We start from the raw sequence: 26,280 nt of genomic DNA on the forward strand, positions 1-26,280 counted from the left end.
GGAATTTTCACGCAAATTCTTCTGCTAGTTGGGGTTTAGTTCACTTTTGTATCCTTCCCTTCAAGGCTCAGGGGTCCAAGATTATCTTCTGTGTTTGTGTTAATTGGTTTCCCTTTTCTTTGTTGAAGAGCGTCTGTGCAGTCCTTGTGCCTAGTTCGCCATCTTGCCGGAACTCCCCCACCATTTTTCAAAGAGACCACCTCTTCCCCATTTAATGGATTTCAAGCCTTTGTCAAAAATCAGCTGATGATAGGTCAATGGATCTATTTCTGGGTTCTTAGTTCTGTTCCCCTAGACTATGTGTCTGTCGTTGTACCAGTATCAGGCTGTTTTGACTACTGCGGCTGTATAGTAGGTTTTGAGATCTGGGAGTATGAGACCTCCTACTTTGTTCTTCTTCAATAGTGTTTTACTTCTCTGAGGTGTCTTTCCTTTCTATATGAAATTAGTGATTGTTTTTTCCATATCCTTAAAGAATGCTGATGTGATCTGGATTGGGATTGCAATGAATGTGTACATTGGTTTGGGTAATATTGACATTTTCACAATGTTCAGTTTTCCTATCCATGAGCATGGTATGTTCTTACATTTGTGTAGATTTCTAATGGTTTCTTGGAGTAGTGATTTGTAGTTTTCTCTGTACAGCTCTTTTATGTTCCTAGTGAGATTGGGGTGTGGCCTGTGTCCCTCTCCTTACCTGGGTGAGAGGTGAGGGAAAAGGCGGGGACAACAGAGCCACGGGGTCCAGGTAAGGGGAGGGAGACAGGCTCCATCCCGAGAGACAGGAAGTGGGGGGCAGGGAAGCCAGGGACGACAGAGCCATGGAACCCATAAGGGAAAGGAGACAGGCCCTGACCCAAGAGGCCGGAAGGGGGGAAAAGCCGGGGATAACAGCTGTGGGGTCCAGGTAAGTGGTGGGTGGAGAGGTTTCAAACAGCCAAGGGAGACAAACTTGTCTGTCAATTTGTCGTACTTTGGTGGCTTGCATGTTGCTGTAAGGCTTGAGTCTGTGCCACCAGTGTTTCAAATGCCAGCGGGGTTGTACATGGTGCACAGGTTTCAACGCAGCTTACAGACTGAGATAGACTAAGAGGAAAGAAGAGGCCATCCACTTCTCAAAGAATTGGCCAGGGAAAATCTTATGAATAGCAGAGAAACACTGTCTGATACCTCACTAGGCAACGTTATGAATAGCAAGGAAACATTGTCTGATACAGAGCAGGAAGACAAGCCCCTTAGGTCAGAAGGCGCTTAAAATACCACCGGGAAAAAACTGCCTCCTCAGGGTAGAACCAACCTTAATGATATGGATAAAGTAAAGCTTTTAGGACCTCCTCCATTGCCAACGTGACATGACTCACATGGAGGAGAGACAGCTGCAAACATTCATTAATAATTGGAACATGGAATGTACAAAGTATGAATCTAGGAAAATTAGAAATTGTCAAAAATGAAATGGAATGCAAAAAGATTGATATCCTAGGCATTGTTGTTGTTGTTGTTGTGTGCCGTTGAGTCGGCCCTGACTCATAGCGACCCCTCCTTGGGTTTCCGAGGCAGTATCACTACGGAAGTAGGATTGCCCAACCTTCCTTCTGAGGAGTGGCTGGTGGGTTTGAACCGCCAGCCTTCTGGTTAGCAGTCAAGTGCTTTAGCCACTATGCTATTAGTGAGCGGAAATGGACCGGTTTTGGCCATTTTGAATCAGACAACCATATGATCTACTATGCCAGTAATGACAATTTAAAGAGGAGTGGTGTGGCATTCATCATCACAAAGGATGTTTCAAGATCTGTCCTGAAGTACAGTTCTGTCGGTGATAGGATAATATCCATATGCCAGAAGGAAGACCAGTTAATAATACTACTATTATTCAAATTTGTGCACCAACCACCAAAGCCAAAGATGAGGGAATTGAAGATTTTTATCAACTTCTGCAGTCTGAAATTGACCAAACATGCAATCAAGATGTGTTAATTATCACTTGTGACTGGAATGTGAAAGTTGGAAACAAAGAAGAATCACCGGTAGTTGGAAAATTTGGCCTTGGTGACAGAAATAATGCTGGAGATCGTGTGATAGAATTTTGCAAGACCAATGACTTATTCATTGCAAATACCTTTTTTCAACAACACAAATGGCAGCTATTCATATGGACTTTACCAGATGGAGTATACAGGAATCAGATTGACTGCAGCTGAATATCTTCAGCTGAAACAAGGCCAGGAGCTGATTGTGGAACAGACCATCAACTGGTCTTATGCAGGTTCAACTTGAAGTTGAAGACAATTAAAACAAGTCCATGAGAGCCAAAATATAACCTTGAATATATCCTTACTGAATTTAGATACCATCTGAAGAACAGATTTGATGCATTGAATACCAATGACTGAAAACCTGAATAATTGTGGGATGACATCAAGAACATCATCCATGAGGAAAGCAAGAGGTCATTAAAAAGACAAAAAAGATGAGAAAGGAAGGCAAGACCAAGATGGATGTCAGAAGAAACTCTGAAACTTGCCCTTGAGTGGAGAGTAGCTAAAGCAAATGGAAGAAATAAGATAAAAGAGCTAAACAGAAGGTTTAAAAGAGCAGCTCGAGCAGACAAAGCCAGTTACTATAATGAAATGTGCAAAGACCTGGAGTTAGAAAACCAAAAGGGAAGAACATGCTCTGTATTTCTCCAACTGAAAGAATTGAGGAAAAAATTTTAGCCTTGAGTTGCAGTATTGAAAGATTCTATGGGCAAAATACTGAATTATGTAGGGAACATCAAAAGAAGATGGAAGGAATACAGATAATCACTGTACCAAAAAGAACTGGTTGCTCCATTTCAAGAAGTGGCATATGTGGTCAAGAACCAATGGTATTGAAGGAAGAAGTCTAACCTGCATTGAAGGAATTGGTGAAGAACACGGCTCCAGGAATTGATGGAATACTCGGTGAGATGTTTCAAAGAACTGATGCCCCACTGGAGGCACTCACTCAGTTATGGCAAGAGATTTAGAGGACAGCTACCTGGCCAACTGACTGGAAGAGATCCATATTTGTACTCATTCCAAAGAAAGGTGATTCCACAGAATGTGGAAATTATTGAACAATACCATTAATATGACATGCAAGTAAAATCTTACTGAAGATAATTCAAAAATGGTTGCATCAGTATATTGACAGATAACTCCCAGAAATGCAAGCTGGATTCAGAAGAGGACGTGATATGAGGGATAACATTGCTGATGTCAGATGGACCTTGGCTCAAAGCAAAGAATACCAGAAAGATGTTGCAGTGTGGTAAATTACTTAGTGTGGGTTTTCTACCCATAAGTCTTTGTAAACTCCAAGGTGGGATTTTCTATGAGCAACTGAGGAGCTCCTGATTGCTGAAGTTGTCCACCTGGAGTATTTCTGTTGGGAGTGGCACAAAACAATGTTCTGGGAGGTGCCCCCTCTCTAGAGTTCTGATGCTGTGATTGGCTAGTTTGACCACCCTGCTGGGCTCAAAAGGAGGCCTCCTAGAGGCAGAATTCTCTCTGACTGCTGGTTGAAGAAGACCACCCTGCCGGGCTCAAAAGGAGGCCTCCTAGAGGCAGAATTCTCTCTGACTGCTAGTTGAGGAAGATGTGCTGCTGAAAGAGACATGGGCTCCTGAGACATGAGTTGCTGGGAAAGAGACGCAATAGACACACATTGCTGAGTGAGACACCGAGGGACACGCACTGCTGGGAGAGAGACTGTGAGAGACTGTGGGCTGAGGGACGGTGGGCTGGGAGAGAGACTGAGCGTTCTTCCTGAACTTGAATTGTAGTCTGGTGCTTACCTAATAAACCTCATACTCTGTGGGTTCTGTGTGGCCACTGCAGTGAATTATTGAATCCAGGAGAGAGGTGGTCGTGCTTTGGGAGGAACAGTTGGAGAAAGGGCTGGAGGGAGGCAGCATGTCTGGCCTTGTAGGAATAGGCCTTGGGTTACTGTTGGTATTCCTGCCTTCCTCTTGTGGGATTAGAGGAGGTCAGAACATGTGGCCTCCTCGCTGTTTTTGCAGATGTTTACTTGTGTTTTATTGACTATGAAAAAGCATTTGATTTTGTGGATCATAACAAATTGTGGTCAACACTGAGAAGATTGGGAATTCTAGAACACTTAATTGTACTCATAGGAACCTATACACACACCAGGAGGCTGTCGTTCGAACAGAACAAGGGGGCACTGGATGCTTTAAAATCAAGAAGGGAGTGTGTCAGGGTTGTATCCTTTCACCATACTTATTCAGTTTGTATGCTGAGCAAGTAATCCGAGAAGCTGGACTATATGGAGAATAATGTGGCATCAGGATTGGAGGAAGAATCATTAACAACCTGCAGTATGCTGACAACACAATTTGCTTAAAGTGAAGATGATTTGAAGCACTTACTTATGAAGATTGAAGAGTACAGTCTGCAGTATGGATTACATCTCAATACAAGGAAAACAAAAATCCTCACAACTGGACCTATAAGCAGCATCACAATAAATGGAGAAAAGATTGAAGTTGTCAAAGACTTCACATTGCTCGGTTTTACAGTCGACGCCAATGCAAGCAGCAGTCAGGACATCAGACAATGGCAAATCGGCTGCAAAGGACCTCTTTCAAGTGCTGAAGAGCAAAGATGTCTCATTGAGGACTAAGGTGCACCAGACACAAGCCATGATGTTTTCAGTCACCTCATATGCATGTGAGAGCTGGACAATGAATAAGGAAGACTGAAGAAAAGTTGATGCTTTTGAGTTGTGATGCTGGTGAAGAATGCTGGAAATGCCTAACAAACCTGTCCTGGAGTAAGTGCAGCTGGAATGCTCTTTGGAAGTGAGAATGGCCAGGCTTCATCTCACCTGCTTTGGTCATGTTATCAGAAGGTACCATTCCCTGTAGAAAGATGTCATGCTTGGTAAGGTGAAGGGTTGACAAAAGAGAGGAAGTCCCTCAGTGAGATGGATTGATGCAGTGTCTGCAGCAGTGGGCTCAAGTATAGCAAGGATCGTGGAGCTGGCTCAGGAACAGGCAATGTTTCGTTCTGTGCATACATCACTATGAGTTGGAGATGACTCGACAGCACCGAACAACAACAACAATAACGACACCAAAGTGAGATTTATTCCCAAGTATTTTATTTTTTTGGTAGCTATTGGAAATAGTATTGTTTTCCTTATTTTCTTTTCAACAGTCTCTTTGCTACTGTAGAGGAATCCATCTGATTTTTGGATGTTGATCTTGTATCCTGCCACTATGCTAAATCCATCAGTTAGTTTCAGTAGTTTTTTTGCTGAGTCTCTTGGGTTTCCTAGGTGTAGGATCATATCATCAGCAAATAGGGACAGTTTGGCTTCTTCCTCACCAGTTTGGGGCCTTTGATTTCCCTTTCTTCCCTTATTGCCCTGGGTAGAACTTCCAATAAAATGTTGACTAGAAGTGGTGATAGAGGGCATCCTTGTCTGGTTCTTGTTCACAAGGGGAGTGGTTTCAGTCTCTCTCCATTGAGGATTATGGTTTTGCATATATGTCCTTTAGTTTGTTGAGGAATTTCCATTCTATTCCAATTCTGCTATACACTATACTATAGTCTGTTAAGTGTGCAAGAGCATTATGAAAATGTTTGAAATATTGTGAGAATTTCTAAAATGTGACAGACAAAATGAGAACATTGTGGGAAAAATGACCCCAATAGACTTGCTCAATGCAGGGTTCCCACAAACCTTCATTTTTTTTTTTTTTTTTTTTTGAATGCTGTATCTGTGAAGCACAATGAAGTGAAGCACAATAAAACAAGGTAGGCTTGGTCTTCTTTTTGCTTCTCCACTCTTTTCTATCCTATTTTGTGCCCCATAAGGTTGATTTCAGTTCCCTGTACTTTCAGGCCTAAGGATTGTTAGTTTTCATGATGTTTGTAATTAGCCCTAGAATTGCACACTATCCTTTTTGCTTTTCTTAAGTTCTATTCACACATTTGGGAGCTCTGGTAGCATAGTGGCTAAAGCACTTGACTGCTAACCAGAAGACTGGCGGTTCAAACCCACCAGCCACTCCTCGGAAGGACGGTTGGGCAATCCTACTTCCATAGTGATACTGCCTCGGAAACCCAAGGAGGGGTTGCTATGAGTCGGGGCCGACTTGACAGCACATAACAACAACAACAACATTCACACATTTATAAATGTCCCCTTTAAACTATTGTAAGTAAACCAGTTTGAGTGGGAAATCTGACTGATACTCATGCCCTTTCTTAAATCTGTTACAGACAAGGGGAATGAAGCTCCAGGCCTGTCAAGCCACCTTCAGTTGTTGATGTTCGGTCTCATTTTCCTAAATGTCTTCTGTCTAAATTTTCACTATCTTTAATCCTCTTTCCCATTGTTCCTGTGTCAGAGGGAGGAGTAGCCCACCTTTCCTAACAGTGTTCACTGTAGGTATGTTATATTATAAAAAATGTGCACATACATGTTGGTTGTTTATGTCAGACACATTTACAGTAAACTCAGCTATCTAGAAATGGGCTAGCAAACTATATGGCTCAAAAGCCAAATCTGGCTGGCCATTGATCTTATAAATAAGAATGATTTTACATTTTTTAATGGAAAAGTTGAAAATAAGTATATAAAAGAGTAATATTTTGTGACGTGAAAATTACAGAAAGTCAGTTTTACTGTCCATAAATGAAGTTTTTTTTTTTTTTTTTGGAACACAGCCATGCACATTGGTTTTTGTTTGCTGATTTTGTGCTATAACAGTAGAGTCAAAGCAGAACTGAGCACGTTAGTTGTAACATGGTTGCTGAACATATGGCTCACAAATCTTAAATCCTTAACTAACTGACCCTTGACAGGAAAAGCTTGTCTGACCCTGACCTAGAACAGCACTGTTTGATATGATAGCTACTAGCCACATGTGGCGATTGACAACTTAAAATGTATCTATCCTGAATGAAGATGTGCTGTACATACATAATGTAAACCAGATTTCAAAGCCTCACTCTCACCTTTTTTTTTTTTTAAACTTTTTAATGTGGCTCCTAGAAAATTAAAAATTACGTATGTGGTGTGCATTATATTTCTCTTGGACAATAGTGATCTATAATGTATATGAGTTGATTCTTACCCATAGTGATCCCATGTGGCAGAGTAGAATTGCTCCATAGGGTTTTTGTGGCTGTAATCTTTACAGATTTTTCATGCAGAGCCACTAAGTGGGTTTGAATAGCCAATTTTTTTGTTAACAGCCAAGGGCTTAACTGTTGTACCACCAGAGCGCTTTTCACAATGTAACTGGTTACCTGAAAAGTAAATAGGTAAAGACTGCTCTTAGGCAAGAGCCTGTTGACTAAATATATTATTGCAAAGCAAAGAGAACTTGGCATTTGGAGGCATTTAACTCAAGTTCAAGTTCCAGAAAACCTAAGTATCCTGGAGGCGGGCCACACCCCAAAGGCAACCCTCTCAAGTGATTAACTGCTCACAGTAGATTCCACCATGGACATAATTACACCAATCTCATCATGGGAACAACTACATCCAGCTGCCAAACCACTCAAAATCATGGCCTGGCCAAGTTGACAAACAGTTTTAACTACCACAGTAGGCTCAAGCATAGCAACATTTATGAGGATTATTCAGGACGGGGCAGCATTTCTTTCTGTTCTACATAGAGTTGCAATGAGCCAAAACCAACTCGATAGCACCTGACAACAACAACAAGATATTTCTTAATGCAAACCTACTATTTCAGTGAGAAAATAATGGATTCCTATTGTTAAAAGTCAGTGATATTAGTAGACCTAGGCAGATATTTCAGAAATGGCATGACCTTCAGTCCTGGTTTATCAGTAATTCAGGGTCAGTGTTTCAGAAATTTAGAAGCCTTCAGTTGACTTATGTGGTTAAGTGTTTGTATGTAATTCTTTAAATCATCGGATGTTAGCTTTTAGGGTATTATTCTTTTAGCTTTTATACAATTTAAATTTTTAAAACTTTTAGGTTGGAAAAAAGTAAATACTTTCTTTTGAATATTGTATGAAGAGTTATATTTAAGGTGAAGGAAGATGAATTGCATATATATGTATTTATTTAATTTATGTAACTTTACTGTCATTTTCAAGAGATCTTCATAGGTTCTAGTCTAAGTGTGAGCAAAAACTCTCCCCCTGCCGCTAATCTAAGTTAGTTTATGATGATGGTTGTCATGTCATTTATGTATAGAAAGATTCATTTTGGAAGTGATACACAAGTAGTGAAACTTAATTGTTTAAAATGTTTCCTTCACTATCTGTTCCTCACCCCGCCCCCACTGTGGTCGTTGAATAAGTTGAAAGGAAAAAGCTTTTGTATTCATTTGTTTATGAAACAAATAGCTTACTTATAAAATAAATAGCTTATTTATGAAACTGTGGTCTTGTCATAGTAGAGAACTAAGTCAAACATTCATAGACAAAACAAATTAATATTTGTGTTCCTCTCATATCTTACCAGATCAGTTACCAAATTTTGGGTATCATCAACATTGAAGCTCTTTTATCTGTTCTCACTGCCATCAGCTTAGTTTTGTTGTTGTTATTAGTCAATTGTAACTCATGGCAATCCCATGTGTAGAGAATAGAACTCCGTAGGGTTTTCAAGGCTGTGACCTTTTAGAAGTAGATCACCAGGGCTGTCTTCCGAGGTGCCTCTGGATGAGTTCAATCCTCAGCCTTTTTGCTAGTTGAGCATTTAACCATTTTACCATCTGGGAACTCCTGTCCTGGTGTATAGTACATAATTTTTTATCTAGATTATTGCATTTTTCTTTTATGTGGTCCTTTCCATCCTTTACTGTCTCATCTCTACTAAGATGAGTTAATTTCATGCTTGAAAGTCTTTGTTTCTTCAAAGCTCTTATAATCATACACAAGACTTTTCATGATAGGACCTACAGCCTCCTTCTCAGTCATAAACTCTAACACTGTCACCATCACCAGTTGCAGATACTATTCAACTGTCTTCTGGCTTCTATTATTGCTGTTGATAAGTCAGGCTGCCATGGTAATTGCAGTATTTTCTTTTGGCTCTTAAGAAATTTTTTTTTTTTTTAACCCTCTGTTGTACAGTTTTACTATGATGTACCCAAGTGTATATTTTTGTTTACCCTGCTTACAATTCTTTACCTTAAGTGAGGATTGGTGTCTTTCAACAATCCCTGGAAAATTTTCAGCCGTTATTACTTAAAATGTTGTCTTTCTTTATAGAAGTCTGGTTAGATGCATTTTGGACCTTTTCACTCTGTATTATCTATGCCTTTTTTTTTTTTTTTTAATTTCCCCAAGTGAAGTGTGTGAAAATAGGTAAATGTACAATGGAAAATTAATCTCTGGTTCACCTGTAAAAATGATATAATCCAATAAAAATGATGTAGAAAAAGATGTAATGACATAGAAAGATACTTAAGTTAGAAAAAAAGTTACAAATACGGTACGCATTAGTGAACATCTTTTTATTAAAAAAAATTTACCAGAGTAAAAGGACAAATGGTATTTACTAAAATTTTAACATTAGTTTCTTTAACATCATAGGATGATGGATGATTTTGTTTGACTTTTTTTTTTTTTAAACTTTCTATTGTGATTTGAATGAAAGTTTACAGAACAAATTGGTTTTCTATTCAATAGTTCATACACATTTTGTTTCATGACATTAATTGAAAACACTCTTCCCACACCTTCCTTGTCTGTATGTTTCTATTCGCCCTTTTTTTTTCTATCTCTTCCTTCCTTCTGAATTTTGTTGTTCTTGTTGTTGTGTGCCGTCAAGTTGGACCCGACTCATAGCAACCCTTCCTTGGGTTTCTGAGGCAGTATCACTATGGAAGTAGATTGCCCCATCTTCCTTCCGAGGAGTGGCTGGTGGGTTTGAACCGCCAGCCTTCTGGTTAGCGGTCAAGTGCCTTAGGCACTAGCTAAATGGTGCATATGGGGGGTGGGTGCAAAGTAATGAAAACTTCTTAGTCAAAACCAAAAACTTTGAGGGAAAAGACAGTGAGCCTGGGGGCTCAGGACTACAGTTTCAGGGGACACCAAGGTCAATTTGTATGACATAGTCCTCAATGTAGTTCTACATCCTACTTTGGTGAGTAGTGCCTAGAGTCTTTTTTTGTGTGTGTGATTTGGGTGAAAATTTACAGAGCAAATTCACTTTCCATACAGCAGTTTATATACACTTTGTCTCATGACATTGACCACAATTTACCAAAATGCAACAGCTCCCCTCCTTCTTCCTCCCGATAGTTACCTCTTCCCTGTGTCCATCCCTCCATGCACTCCTGCACCCTGAGCTGTCTCCCTGTGCATAAGCAGCTCTTCTTTCTCCCATGATTGTTCTCTCCAAGGAGTGTATCTACCTCAGGTACATGTTCAACTCATATGCCTGTCTATTGTTTGGTTGAAAGCCATAAGTGTAGGTTCAATTCCAAACCTGAAGGGCAGGTAGGGGCCGTAGTTTCAGTGGTTCCACCAGAGTGCCTAGAGTTTTAAAAGCTTGTGAGTGACCATCTAAGTTGCAGCTATTGGTCTCTCCTTGTCTGGAGCAAAGAAGAGTGAAGAAAATCAAAGATGCAAAGAAACAGTCCAGAGGGTGACTGATGGCCTGAAGTTTCCATGACTGAGAAACCAGAGCTAGATGATACCTGGCTACCAGTGCTGAGCACTCTGAAAAGGATCACAGTAGGAGGTTCTGGACAGAGTGGGAGAAACATGTGGAACAAAACTCAGAATCATAAAGATGATCGGGCTTACTGGTCTGATAAAGACCAGTGACTCCAAGATTATGGTCATGATCCATAGACATCCTTCAAGCCTTGAACTGGTTTGGCTCAGCTTTCAGCCAAACTATAGATAGGCCTATAAGGTAAAAACAACACCAAGGAGGCATACTCTTCTTAGAACAAAGAAGATTACTTTTAAATTAAGGAGCGAATGTTACTAACTCCGAATTAGCCCATCTTCTCTAATGGTTCACTCTGCAGAGTGAAAACGCTGCTATTTCTGGTTATTCACTTATAACTTTGAGTGACCTTCAGAGATAGAGTTGCCCATACCCCCTTGTAGGCAAAATATAAAATAATGGTTGTTGATACTAAAATAAAAATATACAAGTTAATTTTCACCAAGTTGAATAGACGAGAAACTACAAATTCTCATTTTAAAAAAGAACTCTGATTTTTAAATGTATGCTACTAAAATATATAAAGTTACTTTACCTTAGTTTATTGCAAAGACAAAGACAGCAAACTTGAATTACAATCTTATATTTTACACATGTCATTACTTATCCTCTCCATTTCATTCATTCAACTCTGCAAAATGTCGATACACACAATATCTGGCATTCTTGGGATTGTTTTAACATAAATTCACTGCTTGAGGTTTTTCAGACTATACAAGTAGTTAAGTTCTTGCATATCCTTGAGGGTTCCTGTTGTGTTTTATTTTTGCTTATGTTGATTTGTACTCGCTTAGTAATAAGTTTTAAAAGTTTATTTATTTATTTATTTATTTTTTAGTAACTAACTCAGCATTTTAGTAGTCTCAGTTGGGGAATCCATTCAGGAAATCTAATTTTCCATACTGCCAGAATTAGAAGATCTATATAATTATATCATTAACATAGTTGTAATTGATGTGTATACTTACAATATCTTTGTCCTTTTCTATTTAATATTTTTATATACAAATTTCCTTCTATTTTTGTTGTCTATGCATCATTTTAATAGGTGCATAATGTTTTTTGGTTGCACCATAGTTTGTATAGTCAATGCTATATTTGCTTTTTTTCCCCCCCAACTTTGTGATTTTAATGGTGTTGCTAGGTAACTATATCCATCAATTTAAAAGTCTCTCTTTTTTTTCTTCCTTTAGGTCAGCTTAATGTAAACCAGTTACTGTCAAAGAAGATACAATTGACAGTAGAGGCAGAGGTAAGTACCTTTTTTAGGAATAAGAATGTATTTTTAGTGTAAATAGTTTAATTCAGTAAAAATTCTTAATGCTAAATTGCTGAAAGAATTAACTAAAATTTCTTGTCAGTTGACGTTATCTTGTTGTAGAACAAGGAAAACAAGGTCTGATGCCTTGTCATGCTACATAAGAATTTTCTTTTTATTCTACCCATCACTATTCTGTTGTGGCTCTTACAGCAAACCACGTTAAAAGCCAATACAGTTGAATATCTGCATGAGTGCTTTAGGGAAGCAGCTATCATGATGCATAGTGAATAACCTCCAATAAGTGCTGAATCTAAATCTGGCAGCAGATTGATTCCCTGACAGGGAAGTAGAAGAAATATTAGCTCAAAAAATGTAACAGCATGGAGTAATTTCAAATGGGGCAAACAGTTCTACAAGTTAGAATTCAGCAGTACTCTCAGGAAATCCTGAAGGACAAAGAACACTTTGTTTTATTTTTTAATTCTAAGCTGCAACTGTATCTGCCTGAATATAAATTGACTTCAAATCTGAGAGAAGCTCCCATTTTCCTAGTGAGAAAATGACTTGCAAAATTTATTGGCCAACTTGAATTATATGATCTTGCAACCATGTAGATGAAATAGGCTTTTTGTAAAAAAAAAAAAAAGAAAGAAAGAAAGAAAAACGTACTTACGTATAAAACCAAAACCAAATTCACTGGCATTGAGTTGGAACCGACTCATAGTGACCCCTCTTTGGGTTTCCAAGGCGGTATCACTGCAGAAGTAGATTGCTCAATCTTCCTTCTGAGGAGTGGCTGGTGGGTTTGAACCGCCAGCCTTCTGGTTAGCAGTCTAGGAGCTCTGGTGGCATAATGCCTAAGGCATTTGGCTGCTAACCAGAAGGTTGCTGGTTCAAACTCACCAATTAATCTTCAGAAGGAAGAGGAGACAGTCCACTTCTGTAAAGATTTACAGCCTTGTAAACCCATTGTTTGTCGCTGAAACTACAATGGTTGAGGTCATTTCTGGCAAATTCCTTTTCTAATTAATATGTTGTTTTTTTTCTATTATGAAAGACTGTTTAAGACTTAATAATTAAGCAATTTTTCCACTTATCACAGGGATAATTTTTAATTTTGGCTAAGAAAAGAAAAATCTGTTTAAAATATAGGTATATATATTGTTTTAAGGGCCCAATCTTGCTAATTTACTGATTAAAGTGAAAGAGTTTTATTTTATATTTACAACAACAAGAATAACAAAGTGCAGTTTCTGAGGCAGCTTATATACAACCAAACACCTCATGGGATCTCATTTCTTGGTTTGGAGACTTAGGGTCATGGTTTCATGAGACATCCCAGCTAATTGGCCTTTGGTCATCTTTAGTGCTTTTGTTCTGCCTCCTAATTCATTATGTAGTGCCTGTGGTCTTAAAAGCAGCCATCCAGGGTAAAACAATTGGTTTCTATTTGTCCAGAGCAACCGAGGAAGAAGGAGAGTCAGGAATAGGAAGAGGATATGAGACCAGAAAACTGGATGGTACCCAACTGTCATTACTGAAATAGTTGATCAAATATTCTACAGATGAATCTTTATCAAAAGGAGAGAAATGCAGAACAGATTATCATGGAATCCATACTTCTGGAGCCATGGAGGCTGAATGGACCCCTGAAACTGTTCCCCTGAGATAATCTTTAAACCTTAAACCAAAATATCCCCTGAAATCATCTTAAAATCAAGTAAGAGTTGAGTTTAACTAGTTAAAAAAGGTCTATCTTGAGCATTGTGCTCTTTTAAGAACCATCCCTATGAAATAAAATTGACAACAATTGAAAAATAGGAAACTTAGAGGGCAGTGAGTTTATGTTAAATGATTTATGCCAATGATTACATTCTTTAAGTTGTATAACCATTCTCACCCTCAGAAAGGGAGGGTGAGAATAGTTATACAACTTAAAGAATGTAATCATTGGCAATGAATTGAACATGGAGAAATTGTTGTTTTGGTCTGTGCTCAGCTGTGTATATTTTCAACAACAACAAATTTAAAAAAGAAGATTTTTGCTTTTATGGCTCACTAGAATGTTTTTGTTTTATTCCTCTAGATCAGCAGGATACGTAGTTATTAATTTGTTCTATGAGTGAATAAGGAGTTTCAGATAGATGAAGGGACAGTCTCTCCATGCAATTATCACTAAATATTTCAAAAAATCTAAAGTGGAGGTGAACCTTTATGTATTCAGAATTGAAAATCCAAAGAGGGGAGAGGAAGTGGAGGGGAAAGAAAAAAAGGGAAAAGTAGCAATGGGAGGGGGTGTTTGAAGGACATCAGTTTTAAAGGTTTTTTTTTGGGGGGGGGCAGAATATTCTACTTCTCTGCTTATATATGAATTGTGGTGTGGTGCCTAAGGCATTTTGACTGCTAACCAGAAGGTTGGCAGTTCAAACCCACCAGCCACTCTGCAGAAGGAAGAGTGGGCAGTCTACATCCATAAAGGTTACCATCTCTGAAACCCAAAGGGGGTTGCTATGGGTTGGAATCGACTCAATGGCAGTGAGTTGTTTTTTTTTTTTTTTTTTAATAAGTAGGTAGCTGGCTTAACTGGCTTATTAATCAGTCAGTAAAATTATTCAATTCCTTAGTTTGATCAGTTAGAAGGATTAGAAAGAGAGAAGAAAGAAATTAGTGAATTAAGGGAAAAGAAACTGAGGAAAAGGTAGACATTTGTTTAGCTAGAATATTATTTATTAAGCTGTATTGTGCAAATGGGGAGCTTTGGTGACATAGTGCCTAAGGCTTTTGACTACTAACCAGAAGGCTGGCGGTTCAAACCCACTAGCCACTTCTGGGAAGGAAGATTGGGCATCCTACTTCCCTAGAGATACTGCCTCAGAAACCTCTCCAGGGAGGGGTCACCATGAGGGAAAAGTTTGGTTTTATTGTGCAAATGATAGAAGGATTACAGAGTGGTGCAAGATTTGTTCCCTACTGTTAAGGAAGAGAATGGCAAAGAACTGTCCATAGCAATTTAGATCTGTAGATAGAGGAACTCATATTAAGAGGTATGAAAGAGATAGTCAGGTATTGAGCCAGCCTTAAATTGAAGGTGAGCAAGAGTGAAGCAGGTGGTGACATTAGTAGGTTGAACTGAGTGAATCTCTGAAGGTCACTTTTAGGTCTACAGTGCTGTCATAAAAATAAAGTTTTAAGTACTTATTTTTATTTGATGCTAGCAGAATCATACAAAATTGTGTAATCCTTAGTCATGACCTTTTGAAATCCTTAGTATTGTGTTGTAACAAGACTTAAGACAGCGACACGGTCTAAGGGAGATTCAAACGATTAGGTCCCAACCAACTTACAATGATAGATAAATTAGGTCTGTTTTAACTTTGCTTGGTTAAACTGAATTGTTTTGATTGTCAGCAACAGAATTCTACTTTGAGCATTTAAGCATAAAGCGAATGTATTTGGTAGTAGTTTACCTCATAAAAATCATAAGAGAGAAATTGAACACTGAAGCTTTGGGAATAAGGACAGTAGCAAGAGGTCATAAACTATCTTTCTGGATATTTCAATTCTGTTTAGACGTGGTTTCAAAACTCAGAATTTCAGATTTAAGAGAGAGAACTGAGTCACTTGGTTTTACCAGTTGGGCAGGGCGATATATACTATATATAGTATAGCCTTTGCCTGGCCACTGGGTGCCTTTTCTCAACTCTGAGGACAGTTTCCAGAGAAAAGTGAAAATATGGAGAAGCTTCCAGAAATAGGGAGTGTCTTAACTATTAAGATTTGCAGAACTTATTTCTGTTAATGTAGACAATAATTTTAAAGAGGGAAGGTTACAGCTAATGCAAAAGCTGAAGATATGAAAAATATTACTTCCTACTTCTACTTCTTGAATATACTTACGTATTTCTTGCAACATATTATTTGCTTCTTTATAGTATTTCAAGTTATGCTTTTCACGTCTATATTGTATGTTATTTATTGCTCAACCATTAAGTGAGCAAATGACAGAATCAAATGACATGGGTGCACATTAGGGCTTCTTTTCATGGCTTATTGTTTGTTCAAATAACTCCTTCTGGAAAAGTTTTTAAATAGTGCTGATCTATCTTATTATTGGCAGACTACTGGGGAGAAAAGTCTAAGTATTTTCTGCACAGAAGTGCTTTGATTATTTTAAGGTTAGGTCCTGCTGTAATAGTAAACACAAAAATAATAGTGGTTTAAACAAGATAGAAATATATTTCCATTTAATATAAAAGCTACAAAGATAGGAAGCCCAGAAATGTCATGGTGGCTATGTGGCCCTCAAAGATGCAGGTTCCTTCTAGCTCCCTGCCTCACCCTTCTAGGCTGTGACCCTCTTTCTGATCACAGTCCAAATAGGCTTCCAGAGCTTCACCTGTTTCACCTGAGTTCCAAACAGCAGAAGTGAAGTAGAGACAGAAGGGGAGTAAAGACCAGGCACCAGCTTTCTTTTAAGGAATGTTTCTGGAGACTGTGACAAACCAATTCTGCCTGTGTCTTATTGGCACCTAGCTGCCAAGGGAGACTGGGAAATTTATTTTTTCTGAGTGGTGGCATGTGTACAGAAATCTAGTATTCTCATATTAGGGAAGGGGACAGGGGATGATACAGTTGGGAGCTAACAGTCTCTACTACAACTATCCTTTTTATTTTCCTCTCCCTGATTTGGTCACATCTTAATTTTCTCCTTTGGCTAATAGTAAGCTCTGGTAGCATAGTGCCTAAGGCACTTGACTGCCAGCTAGAAGGCTGGCGGTTCAAACCCACCAGCCACTCCCCCGAAGGAAGGTTGGGCAATCCACTTCCGTAGTGGTACTGTCTTGGATACCCAAGGAGGGGTCGCACATAACAATAACAACAAGTATGACTACCTTCTTTTGATTCCCTCCCCCCACCCACCTTTTGTCTTGTCTCAACATAAACTATGAAGTCTCTAGTCCACTTGGAATTTAGTTTTAAAAAACCAAACCAAACCAAACCATTGTCATCAATTCAGACTCAAAGCAACTTTATAGACTGTTGTTGAAAGAAAAATCCTATTAAGCCAATAGTAGAAGTTGATTGAAGTTTATTTAATATGCAGTTTGCAACCAGTAACACTTCTGTCTAGATAATCAAAGTGTTTAAAGAGGCAGAGTCTTCCAAAGATTAGAGAACTTTAAAGAGTCTTATACCCCATCTTACTGACATTGCCGTGGAAACAGTCCAGGGAGTAGTTTTTTGGTAATAACCAACAATGTACCCTAAAAATGGGAGATCCTGTTTCTCAAAACTGTCTGCACATAGGTAATTATTCAAAAGAGCCTAATGTCCAAGGCAAAATAGTCTTCACTTACGCTTGCTAAGCTATTGGACTTGAAAGTGACTTTGGGAAACCAGTTTTCTCAAGGCTAAAGAGTTTCAAAAGGACATTTAAAGGCAATGGCCCAGGTGGGTCACCTGAATTCCATGGACTCCAGAAACTGGATTCCAGGAGAATTAAATCTCTGTTTTTCAGACTTAAATACTTCATTACATATTCTACTTTAGCTGTTTTGCTTAGGAAGTAGCTTGCTTCCACTGTGAAGCTTTTTGAGAAGCCACTGTGTTACCTGTTTTGCTTAGATTTATTTAAATTTCCCTACCCACTTCTGCTGTTTGGAACTCAGATGAAACAGGTGAAGCTCTGGAAGCCTGTTTGGACTGTGATCAGAAAGAGGATCCCAGCCTAGGGAGGGTGAGGCAGGGAGCTAGAAGGAACCTGAGTCTTTGAGGGCCACACAGCCACCGTGACATCTCTGGACTTTAATGATTCCATTTTCCTGCCACTGTGAGGTTAGAAGATTCTCTGTGTAAAGCCAAGGAGTGAATCATAAACAAGTAATTCATGGACTATCAATATGATCTTGTGGGATGTAATTTTCTTTGAAGCCATTTTAGAGGAAATTGTGATGAAGTGACCTAAATCTCTGAGAAGCTTAAAATGCTTATTCCTGTTACTTGATGGTTGGTTGATTTTATATTTCTTTCTCGTAGCATACTTTATCATGCCTCTGTGCCTTTGAAAGGGTTATGTTATCTATCCATACCTGCCACTGCCCCTTTCTCACTTTAAGACTCAGTCCAAGTAATATCTGCCGGAAATCTTTTTAGTAGAATCATCTTTCTAAAATACATACCTAAACATATATATAATTTTTTGACTTAAAATTTCAATGGCTTCCAATTGCCCTCAGATAATAAATAAATAAATAAATCTTAAAATGGCTTAAAAGTTTGTTCATATCTGTTCCCTACTTCAGTAGCCTCATCTCTAATCATTCATTCCCTCACTGTGTATTTTGATCATCGGATTTCAGTCATCGGGTCTTTGCTTTGTGGTGGTTGTTTCCTGTTCCTTTATTTTAAATAAATGTAGTTGAACTGGATAACCTCTAGGTTTCTAAAACACCCTCTTGTTCTAATTTCTAATTGACTCTCTCCTTCCCTCCTTTCCTTCCTTCTCTCCTTCTGCTCCCCACTCCCACCCCTCATATATCCTTCAAGAAATAAGAAGAGGAATAGAAACAGACCTCTCACTGTTATAATACTGTGTAATATGGTAGATTTAAAATAGAAATGAATAACAGACTAAATGATAGGATTTACTTAAATTACAATTCTTATTGGAAATTGTTTTGTTATTTCTTCATAGGTTAGTTCATACTGAGGGTGGGAGGAATTGGAGCAACAAATACCTGTGAGTGATAATTGTCAAGTGTTGTGCTGGATACTTTTGTACATTTTATTTTGGTTCCTCTTTTTAGTTCATACAATAATTTATCAAGTTGGCTACTCTCTATTTTCATAAGAGTAACTGCTCAGAAAAGTGAAGTAGCTAGCCTGAGGTCACACTCAAGTGCAGACCTAGAATTTGAACCAAAGTTTGCCTGGCTGAAATCTCTTACTTCATGTAGTACATTATTATAAACCCTAAAGATACCTTTTTTCTTCGTATCATACTAGCTAAAGTACCTATATATCACTTTTACTGCAGGAAAAAAGACATTAATTAAACATTTTAAAATGGGAGCCTTTTTTTATGCGTTTTATTGAAATATCATTTATGTACAGTGAAATACATAAAACTAAAGTAACATATGGGTCAATGCAATATATATATTTGGCAGTGTTCCCTCCCTTCCCCTTCCACCCCTGGCAACCAACAAAGATAAAGTTTCCCTCCATATATAAACCTTTCCTTGACCCTCCACAACAACGAACTAATACTATATTTGTCCTTCTGTGATTGACTTATGTCACTCAGCATAATGTCCTCCAAGTTCATCCATATTATGCAGTGTTTTGCAGACTCTACATTATTCTTTAGTGCTGCATAGCATTCCATTATGTGTATGTACCATAGTTTAGTCATCTGTTCTTCTGCTGATGGGCACATAGGTTGTTTCCCTTTTTCTGCTATTGTAAATAATGCTGCAGTGAACATGAGTGTGCATATATCTGTTCCTGTCCTGGCTCTCACCTCTGTAGGATGTATAGCTAGGAATGGGAGTGCTGGGTCAAATGGTATCTCCAATTCCAGCTTTCTAAGGAATCACCATATGCTTTCCACAGTGGTTGTATCACTTCACAGTCCCACCAGCGGTGTATGAGAGTCCCAATCTCTCCACATCCCCGCTAGCATTTACTATTTTCTGTCTCGTTGAACCTTGCCATCAGTGCTGGGGTGAGACGGTATCTCATTGTTGTTTTGATTATGAGCATCTCTTCATGTATATGCTGAATTATCCTCCTTGGTGAAGTGTCTATTCATGTTTTTTGCCTATTTTTCAATTGGATTGTTAATTCCTTTGGTGTTGAGGCGTTGGAATTTTCTATAAATCTTACAGCTAAGTCCCTTGCCAGATATGTAATTATTGGCAAATATGAATTTGTTGGTTATTTTTGTTATGTTTTTTTTCTGTGGTGTCAATTTCTTTGTTCCATATAATTTTCTGTGCTGAGCTCGTTTTGTTTATGAATCGTGTTATCACTTCCTTCATTGCTATTCTTTTGTTGTTGTTGTTATGTGCCAGCGAGTCGGACCCGACTCATAGTGACCCCTCCTTGGGTTTCTGAGGCAGTATCACTACAGAAGTAGATTGCCCAACCTTCCTTCTGAGGAGTGGCTGGTGGGTTTGAGCTGCCAGCCTTCTGGTTAGCAGTCAAATACCTTAGGCACCATGCTAGCTATTGTTTTAGTATTTGCTAAATATCTGTACTGGTCCTCTATTTTATTTTAATGTGAAGGTTTATCATTTTTCTTTGAGGTTACCCTGTGATTTATAGTTTTCTTCCCAAGTTTAGAATAGTCCGTTCTATCTTGTAGTTGTCTTGACTTCCCTACCATCTAGAATTTCTATAATGACACAGTTTTATCCCTCTTTTTGGTTTGTAGTTGTCCTCATTTATCAGTTGATGTCTCTGGTTCCCTGTTTAAAATGTTGTAGGCTTATTTACTTTGGATGCTTCCATAGCTGGGTTGGTTTCTGGGTTATATCATCATGTGTGTTAATGGTCAGTTGTTGTTGGCAGTTGTTGCTTCTCTGTCTGAAGGGCTCCCTTTAGCATCTCTTGTTAGGTTGGTCTGGTTTTAACAAATTCCCTTAATTTCTGCTTATCTGGAAATGTCCTAATTTCACCATCATATTTGAGGGACAGTTTTGCTGGGTACTTAATTCTTGGTTGGAAATTTTTCTCTTTCATGGTTTTACATATACCATCCCATTGTCTTTTTACCTGAGTGGTTTCTGCTGAGAAATCTGAGCTTGGTCTTATTGGTTGCCCCATGTAGATAACTTTTTGTTTTTCCTGTACTGCTCTCATGATTCTTTCTTTGTCTTTGGTTTTGATGAGTTTGATGATGGTAAGTCTTGGTGATTTTCTTTTGGAGTCTATCCTGTTTGGGGTTCATTGGGCTTCCTGAATGGATATATTTCATCATACCATGGATATATTTCATCATCTTTCATCATACCAGGAAAATTCTCTTCTAACAAATCTTTGACAGTTTTCTCTGTGGTTTTGTCTCTTCCTGTTCTGGAGTTCTGAGTACATGTAGGTTATTCCTTTTGATGGTATCCCACATGAACCTTAGGCTTTCTTCATTTTGTTTTGATCTTTTTTCTGATTGATCCTTTTCCAAAGACGTGTTCAGGTATTTGCCTCCAGTCTCATTAATTCTGTCTTCCATTGATTCAAATATGCTCCTTTGCCTATTCAGAGTCTTATCTATTTCTGAAAATTTAGCATTAATCTTTTGGATTTCTGTGTGTAGATTTTGTATCATTTCTAATTTTTCATTTATTTTGTCATTTTGTTCTTGTATTGTCTTTTGAGATTGTTGTAGGGTTTTCTCTGTGTTTTCCTCAATTTTGTCAGTGTTTTCCTTGATCTATCTTTCAATTCATTGAAGATACCTAAATATAATAGTTTTTGAATTCCTTATCAGGGAGTTCCAATGCTGCGTCTTCCTAAGGGATGTGTTTTGGGTCTGCATCCTGGTCCCTTGTTTCTCCTCCTGGACTATGATGTTCTGTTGTCTCTGAGGCATTGTGACATTTTTGTGTTTATATTTAATTTGTGACTGTATATTGGAGTGACTTGCCCACAATTTTCATTTTCCTTGTTTTATTTGTATGTTATATACACAAGCAGGGTGCTGTGCTGTGCTCCTCTATTCACTAGTTGACAGCATTTATATACTCACCACCTGTCTCCTTTCCTGTTGTCAACCTCTTGTATGTTCCTGCCGACCTTGGCAAAGAGAGCCTATTCTTAGGTCCCTGGAATCTGAATGAGAATGCTATCACTTTAAATATCCAAAATGGCTGCCACTTGTAAACATTCAAAATGGCTGCACCATTGGTCACTTCAAGTATCCAAAATGGCTGCCACATGTAAACAATCAAAATGGCTGTGCCCTCCGGACAGAAGAAAGTCAACAGCTCAGGTTGTCTCCCTCCTTGTTGTTTCCCTTCCTAGTCATAGGCCACCAGCACAGCCGTCCCTGCACCCCTTGGTGACCAGGGCTGATCTTGAGGTCAGTTCTCAGGTCCCAACACCACTTGGAAATATTCAGGCTGTTGGTCCTGTCAGAGTAACTGACAGTCCACAGCTCCAACCATCTCTGTGTTCACTGTTTTTGTTAAGGTTTTTCCATTAGTTGGGTTCCTAATCGACTTCTGTATAGTTCCTTTCAAAGCTCAGGGCTCCAGGATTATCTTCTGTATCTCTGTTGATTGATTTTTCCTTTCTTTTGAAGAGGGTCTGTGTCACTTGTCTGTCTATTCTTCCATCTTACTGGAAGTCCTCAAAATGGGAACCTTTTTAGCTTTGCATACCCAAGCAATGGTCTCCCTTGCCTGAGGTGTCAGAGTTTGGGGTCATAGGTAGGAAGCTGTGAAAGAAATTTACAAAGTGACCTTATACTTGCTGTTTTTTGAGAAGCCTATAATTTATTTTCTACTCTTTTACTTTCTTTTTCCTTTCTTTGTTTGTTCTTGTAGCACCTCTAACTGTTCTTTCTTCATGGCATTCACAATACCAGTAATAGTTTATTTAATGTCTGTCTTCATTGATAGAGAATGAGCACAATAACAACAAGGCTTTGTGTATCTTGCTGGATAATAGAAGTAATCATTGTTGTCCAAATATGTTTGGACCTTGTGATCAGGTTGGGACAACTTATTTGTGGACTGAGTAGTAAGGAAGAAAAGCTATGGGGAGAATTGGAGAGAATAGGAGGAAGGGAAAAAGCAAAAAATGGGATTGATAAGTAGACAGAGTGGATAAGGGAGCTGCTTTCGGTTTTTTTACAGGAGTGGAAGTTGCATGTTCTCTATCTTAGGGTCCTTTGTGGGTGAATAGTGAGTGAGGCCTAAGAACTTGTGCCATAAGAAATTGACTATTCTGCACAATTCACCTTGAGTTGAGTGGATTAGGATCTGAGTTTAGCAGTTTTTACTGACATTTGTATAACATTCATTTTTTTCACTTTTTGCTCTTCAGAGTTAGTTCTTTCAATTAACTTACCCTTTAATTCATTGATTCTTATGGTAGCTCAAATCTGCTATTAAACGCCTCCAGAGAATTTTCATTTCAGTTATTGTATTTTTTCAGTTCCAGTATATATTTTTGTTTTTCTTACTAATATTCTCTATCTCTTTATTAATACTCTTATTTTGGTCATACATCAATTTCTTGATTTCCTTTAATTCTTTCAGTATATTTAATCTGTTATTTTGAAGTCTTTCTCTGTCCTTTATGTGGGCTTGGAAAGAGACTATTTCTCTTTGACTTTTTCTTTTTAATGGACCATCATTTCCAGTTTCTTTATATGATTTAGGAATTTCTGTTGAAGTTAAGACATTAGAATATTATAATATTTTAGTGTTGGTCTTTTACAGTATGTGCCTTTCTCAATTCCCTTGTATACACAGTACTTGGGAGAGCTCTATTTCTTCTAGAAACTCTCAGGCAGTTGCAGCCTTCAATCTCTGCTCTTCACTCCTGCCTCACCTAGGGTGAACTTCTGATTCACACCAGACCAAGGGTTCAGGCTTTCAGGCAGCTCCCAGAGAGAACACAGACACTGAATAGTCCATCAGTAAAGTCTACCCTGTTAATTCCAGAGCCAGAGATCAGGGCCTCTATTTGAGTGGGTGAACCATGGACCATCTCTGCTGCAGCTGTAGAGATGCTGCACCAGGAGGGGATGGAGCAGGGAGAGTAGAGAAAGAAAGTTTTCTACCATTTAAAAGTTGATCTTTTCTTGTTTCAGTGTGTGGTTAGTTTCTGCAACCTTCTACCTACTTTTCAGAGTTTTTACAGAGTTGAGATTACAGATTTCTGTGTTGTTGTTAAGTGTCATCAAGTTGGTTCCAACTCGTAGCAATCCCACTGCAAAAAAGGCAGGGAGGCCACATGTTCTGACCTCCTCTAATCCCACAAGAGGAAGGCAGAATCACCATCAATAGCCCAAAGCCTATTACTGCAAGGCCAGACATGCTGCCTCCCTCCAGCCCTTTCTCCAACCATTCCTCCCAAAGCACCCACCACCTCTCCCCTGGGTTCGATAATTCGCTGCAGTGGCCACACAGACCTCACAGATTATGGGGTTTATTAGGGAAGCACCACAGGCTACAATTCAAGTTCAGGAAAAATGCTCAGTCTCTCTCCCAGCTCACCGTCCCTCAGCCAACAGTCTCTCACAGTCTTTCCCAGCAATCCTGGTCCATCGGTGTCTCACTCAGCAATGCATGTCTCTTGCGTCTCTTTCCCCTCTTTCCCAGCAACGCGTGTCTCAGGAGCCTGTGTCGCTTTCAGCAGCACATCTTCCTCAACCAGCAGTCAGAGAGAGTTCTGCCTCTAGGAGGCCTCCTTTTGAGCCCGGCAGGGTGGTCAAACTAGCCAATCATAGCATCAGAACTCTAAGCACTTGAGAGAGAGTGGGCACCTCCCAGAACATTGTTTTGTGCCACTCCCAACAGAAATACTCCAGGTGGACAACTTTAGCAATCAGGAGCTCCTCAGTTGCTCATAGAAAGTCCCACCTTGGAGTTTACAAAGACTTATGGGTAGAAAAGCCACACTAAGTAGTTTACTACACCACACCCACATACAACAGAACGAAACACTGCCTGGTCCTGCACAAGCCTCACAATCCTTGCCATGCCTGAGCCCATGGTAGCAGCCACTGTGTCAATCCATCTCATTGAGGGCCTTCCTCTTTTTCATTGACTCTCTACTTTACCAAGCATGGTATCCTTCTTCAAGGAATGATCCCTACTGACAACATGACCAAAGTATAAACGAGATGAAGTCTGACCATTATTGCATCCAAGGAGCATTCCGGCTGCACTTCATCCAGAACAGATCTGTTGGTTCTTCTGACAATCCATGGTACTTTCAGTAATCTTCGCCAACACCACAACTCAAAAGCATCAACTCTTTTTCAGTCTTCCTTATCCATTCTCTAGCTCTCACATGCATATGAGGCGATATAAAATATCATAGCTTGGGCTAGATGCACCTTAGTCTTCAAGGAGACATCTTTGGTCTTCAGCATTTTAAAGACGTCTTTTGCAGCAGATTTGCCCATTACAATACATCATTTGATCTCTTGACTGCTGCTTCCATTGGTGTTTCTTTGTAGAACCAAGTAATATGAAGTCCTTAACAACTTCAATCTTTTCTCCATTAATTGTGGTGCTGCTTATTGGTACAGTTGTGAGGATCTTTCTTTTCTTTATATTGAGGAGTAATCCATACTGCAGTCTTTAATCTTCATCAGTAAGTACTTCAAGTCGTCCTCACTTTCAGCAAGCAATGTTGTGTCGTCTGCATATCACAGGTTGTTAATGAGTCTTCTGGATTATTTGTTAAGTTTACAGATTGAACAAGTATGGTGAAAGGATACAACCCTGATGCACTGCCTTCCTGATTTTAAACCACGCAGTATCCCCTAGTTCTATTCAAATGACAGCCTTCTCATCTATGTACAGGTTCCTAATGAGCATAATCAAGTATTCTGGAATTCCCATTCTTCCCGATGTTTTCCACAGTTTGTTATGATGCACACAATCAAATGCTTTTGCATAGTCAGTAAAACACAAGTAAACATCTTTCTGGTATTCTTTGCTTTCAGCCAAGATCCATCTGACATCAACAATGATATCCCTCGTTTCACGTCCTCTTCTGAATTCAGCTTGCATTTCTGGAATTTCCCTGTCAGTATATTGCTACAACTGTTTTTAAATTATCTTCAGCAAGATTTTACTTGTGTGTGATATTAATGATATTGTTTGATAATTTCCACATTCTGTGGGATTACCTTTCTTTGGAATGGGTACAGATATGGATTTCTTCCAGTCAGTTGGCCAGGTAGCTGTCTTCCAAATTTCTTGGCATAGCCAAGTGAGTGCCTCCAGCACGACATCTGTTTGTTGAAACATCTCAATGGGTATTCCATCAATTCCCAGAGCCTTGTTTTCCACCACTTCTTAAGTGCAGTTTCAACTTCTTCCTTCAATACCATTGATTCTTGGATGTATGCCACCTGTTGAAATGGATGAACATCGGCCAATTCTTTTTGGTACAGTGACTGTGTATTCCTTCCATCTTCTTTTGATGTTTCCTATATCATTCAATATTTTGTCCATAGAATCTTTCAGTATTGCCACTCAAGGCTTGAATATTCTCTTCAGTTCTTTCAGCTTGAGAAATGCTGAGCATGCTCTTTCCTTTTGGTTTTCTAA

At 38.9% G+C, this 26,280-nt stretch overlaps 1 protein-coding gene across 1 annotated transcript in view; it reads left to right on the top strand.

The window, feature by feature from the left end:
- Positions 1-26,280, top strand: part of SOAT1 (sterol O-acyltransferase 1) — a 92,846-nt gene that overhangs the window by 40,579 nt on the left and 25,987 nt on the right. The window contains exon 2 of the mRNA XM_007937628.1: positions 11,916-11,974. Coding sequence (XP_007935819.1) covers positions 11,916-11,974 — 59 coding nt within the window. The remainder of the gene's footprint in view (positions 1-11,915; positions 11,975-26,280) is intronic.

Source organism: Orycteropus afer, unplaced genomic scaffold (genome assembly GCF_000298275.1).
Source record: "Orycteropus afer afer isolate SDZICR_OR568_19922 unplaced genomic scaffold, OryAfe1.0 scaffold00043, whole genome shotgun sequence".
NCBI classification, from domain to species: Eukaryota; Metazoa; Chordata; class Mammalia; order Tubulidentata; family Orycteropodidae; genus Orycteropus; species Orycteropus afer.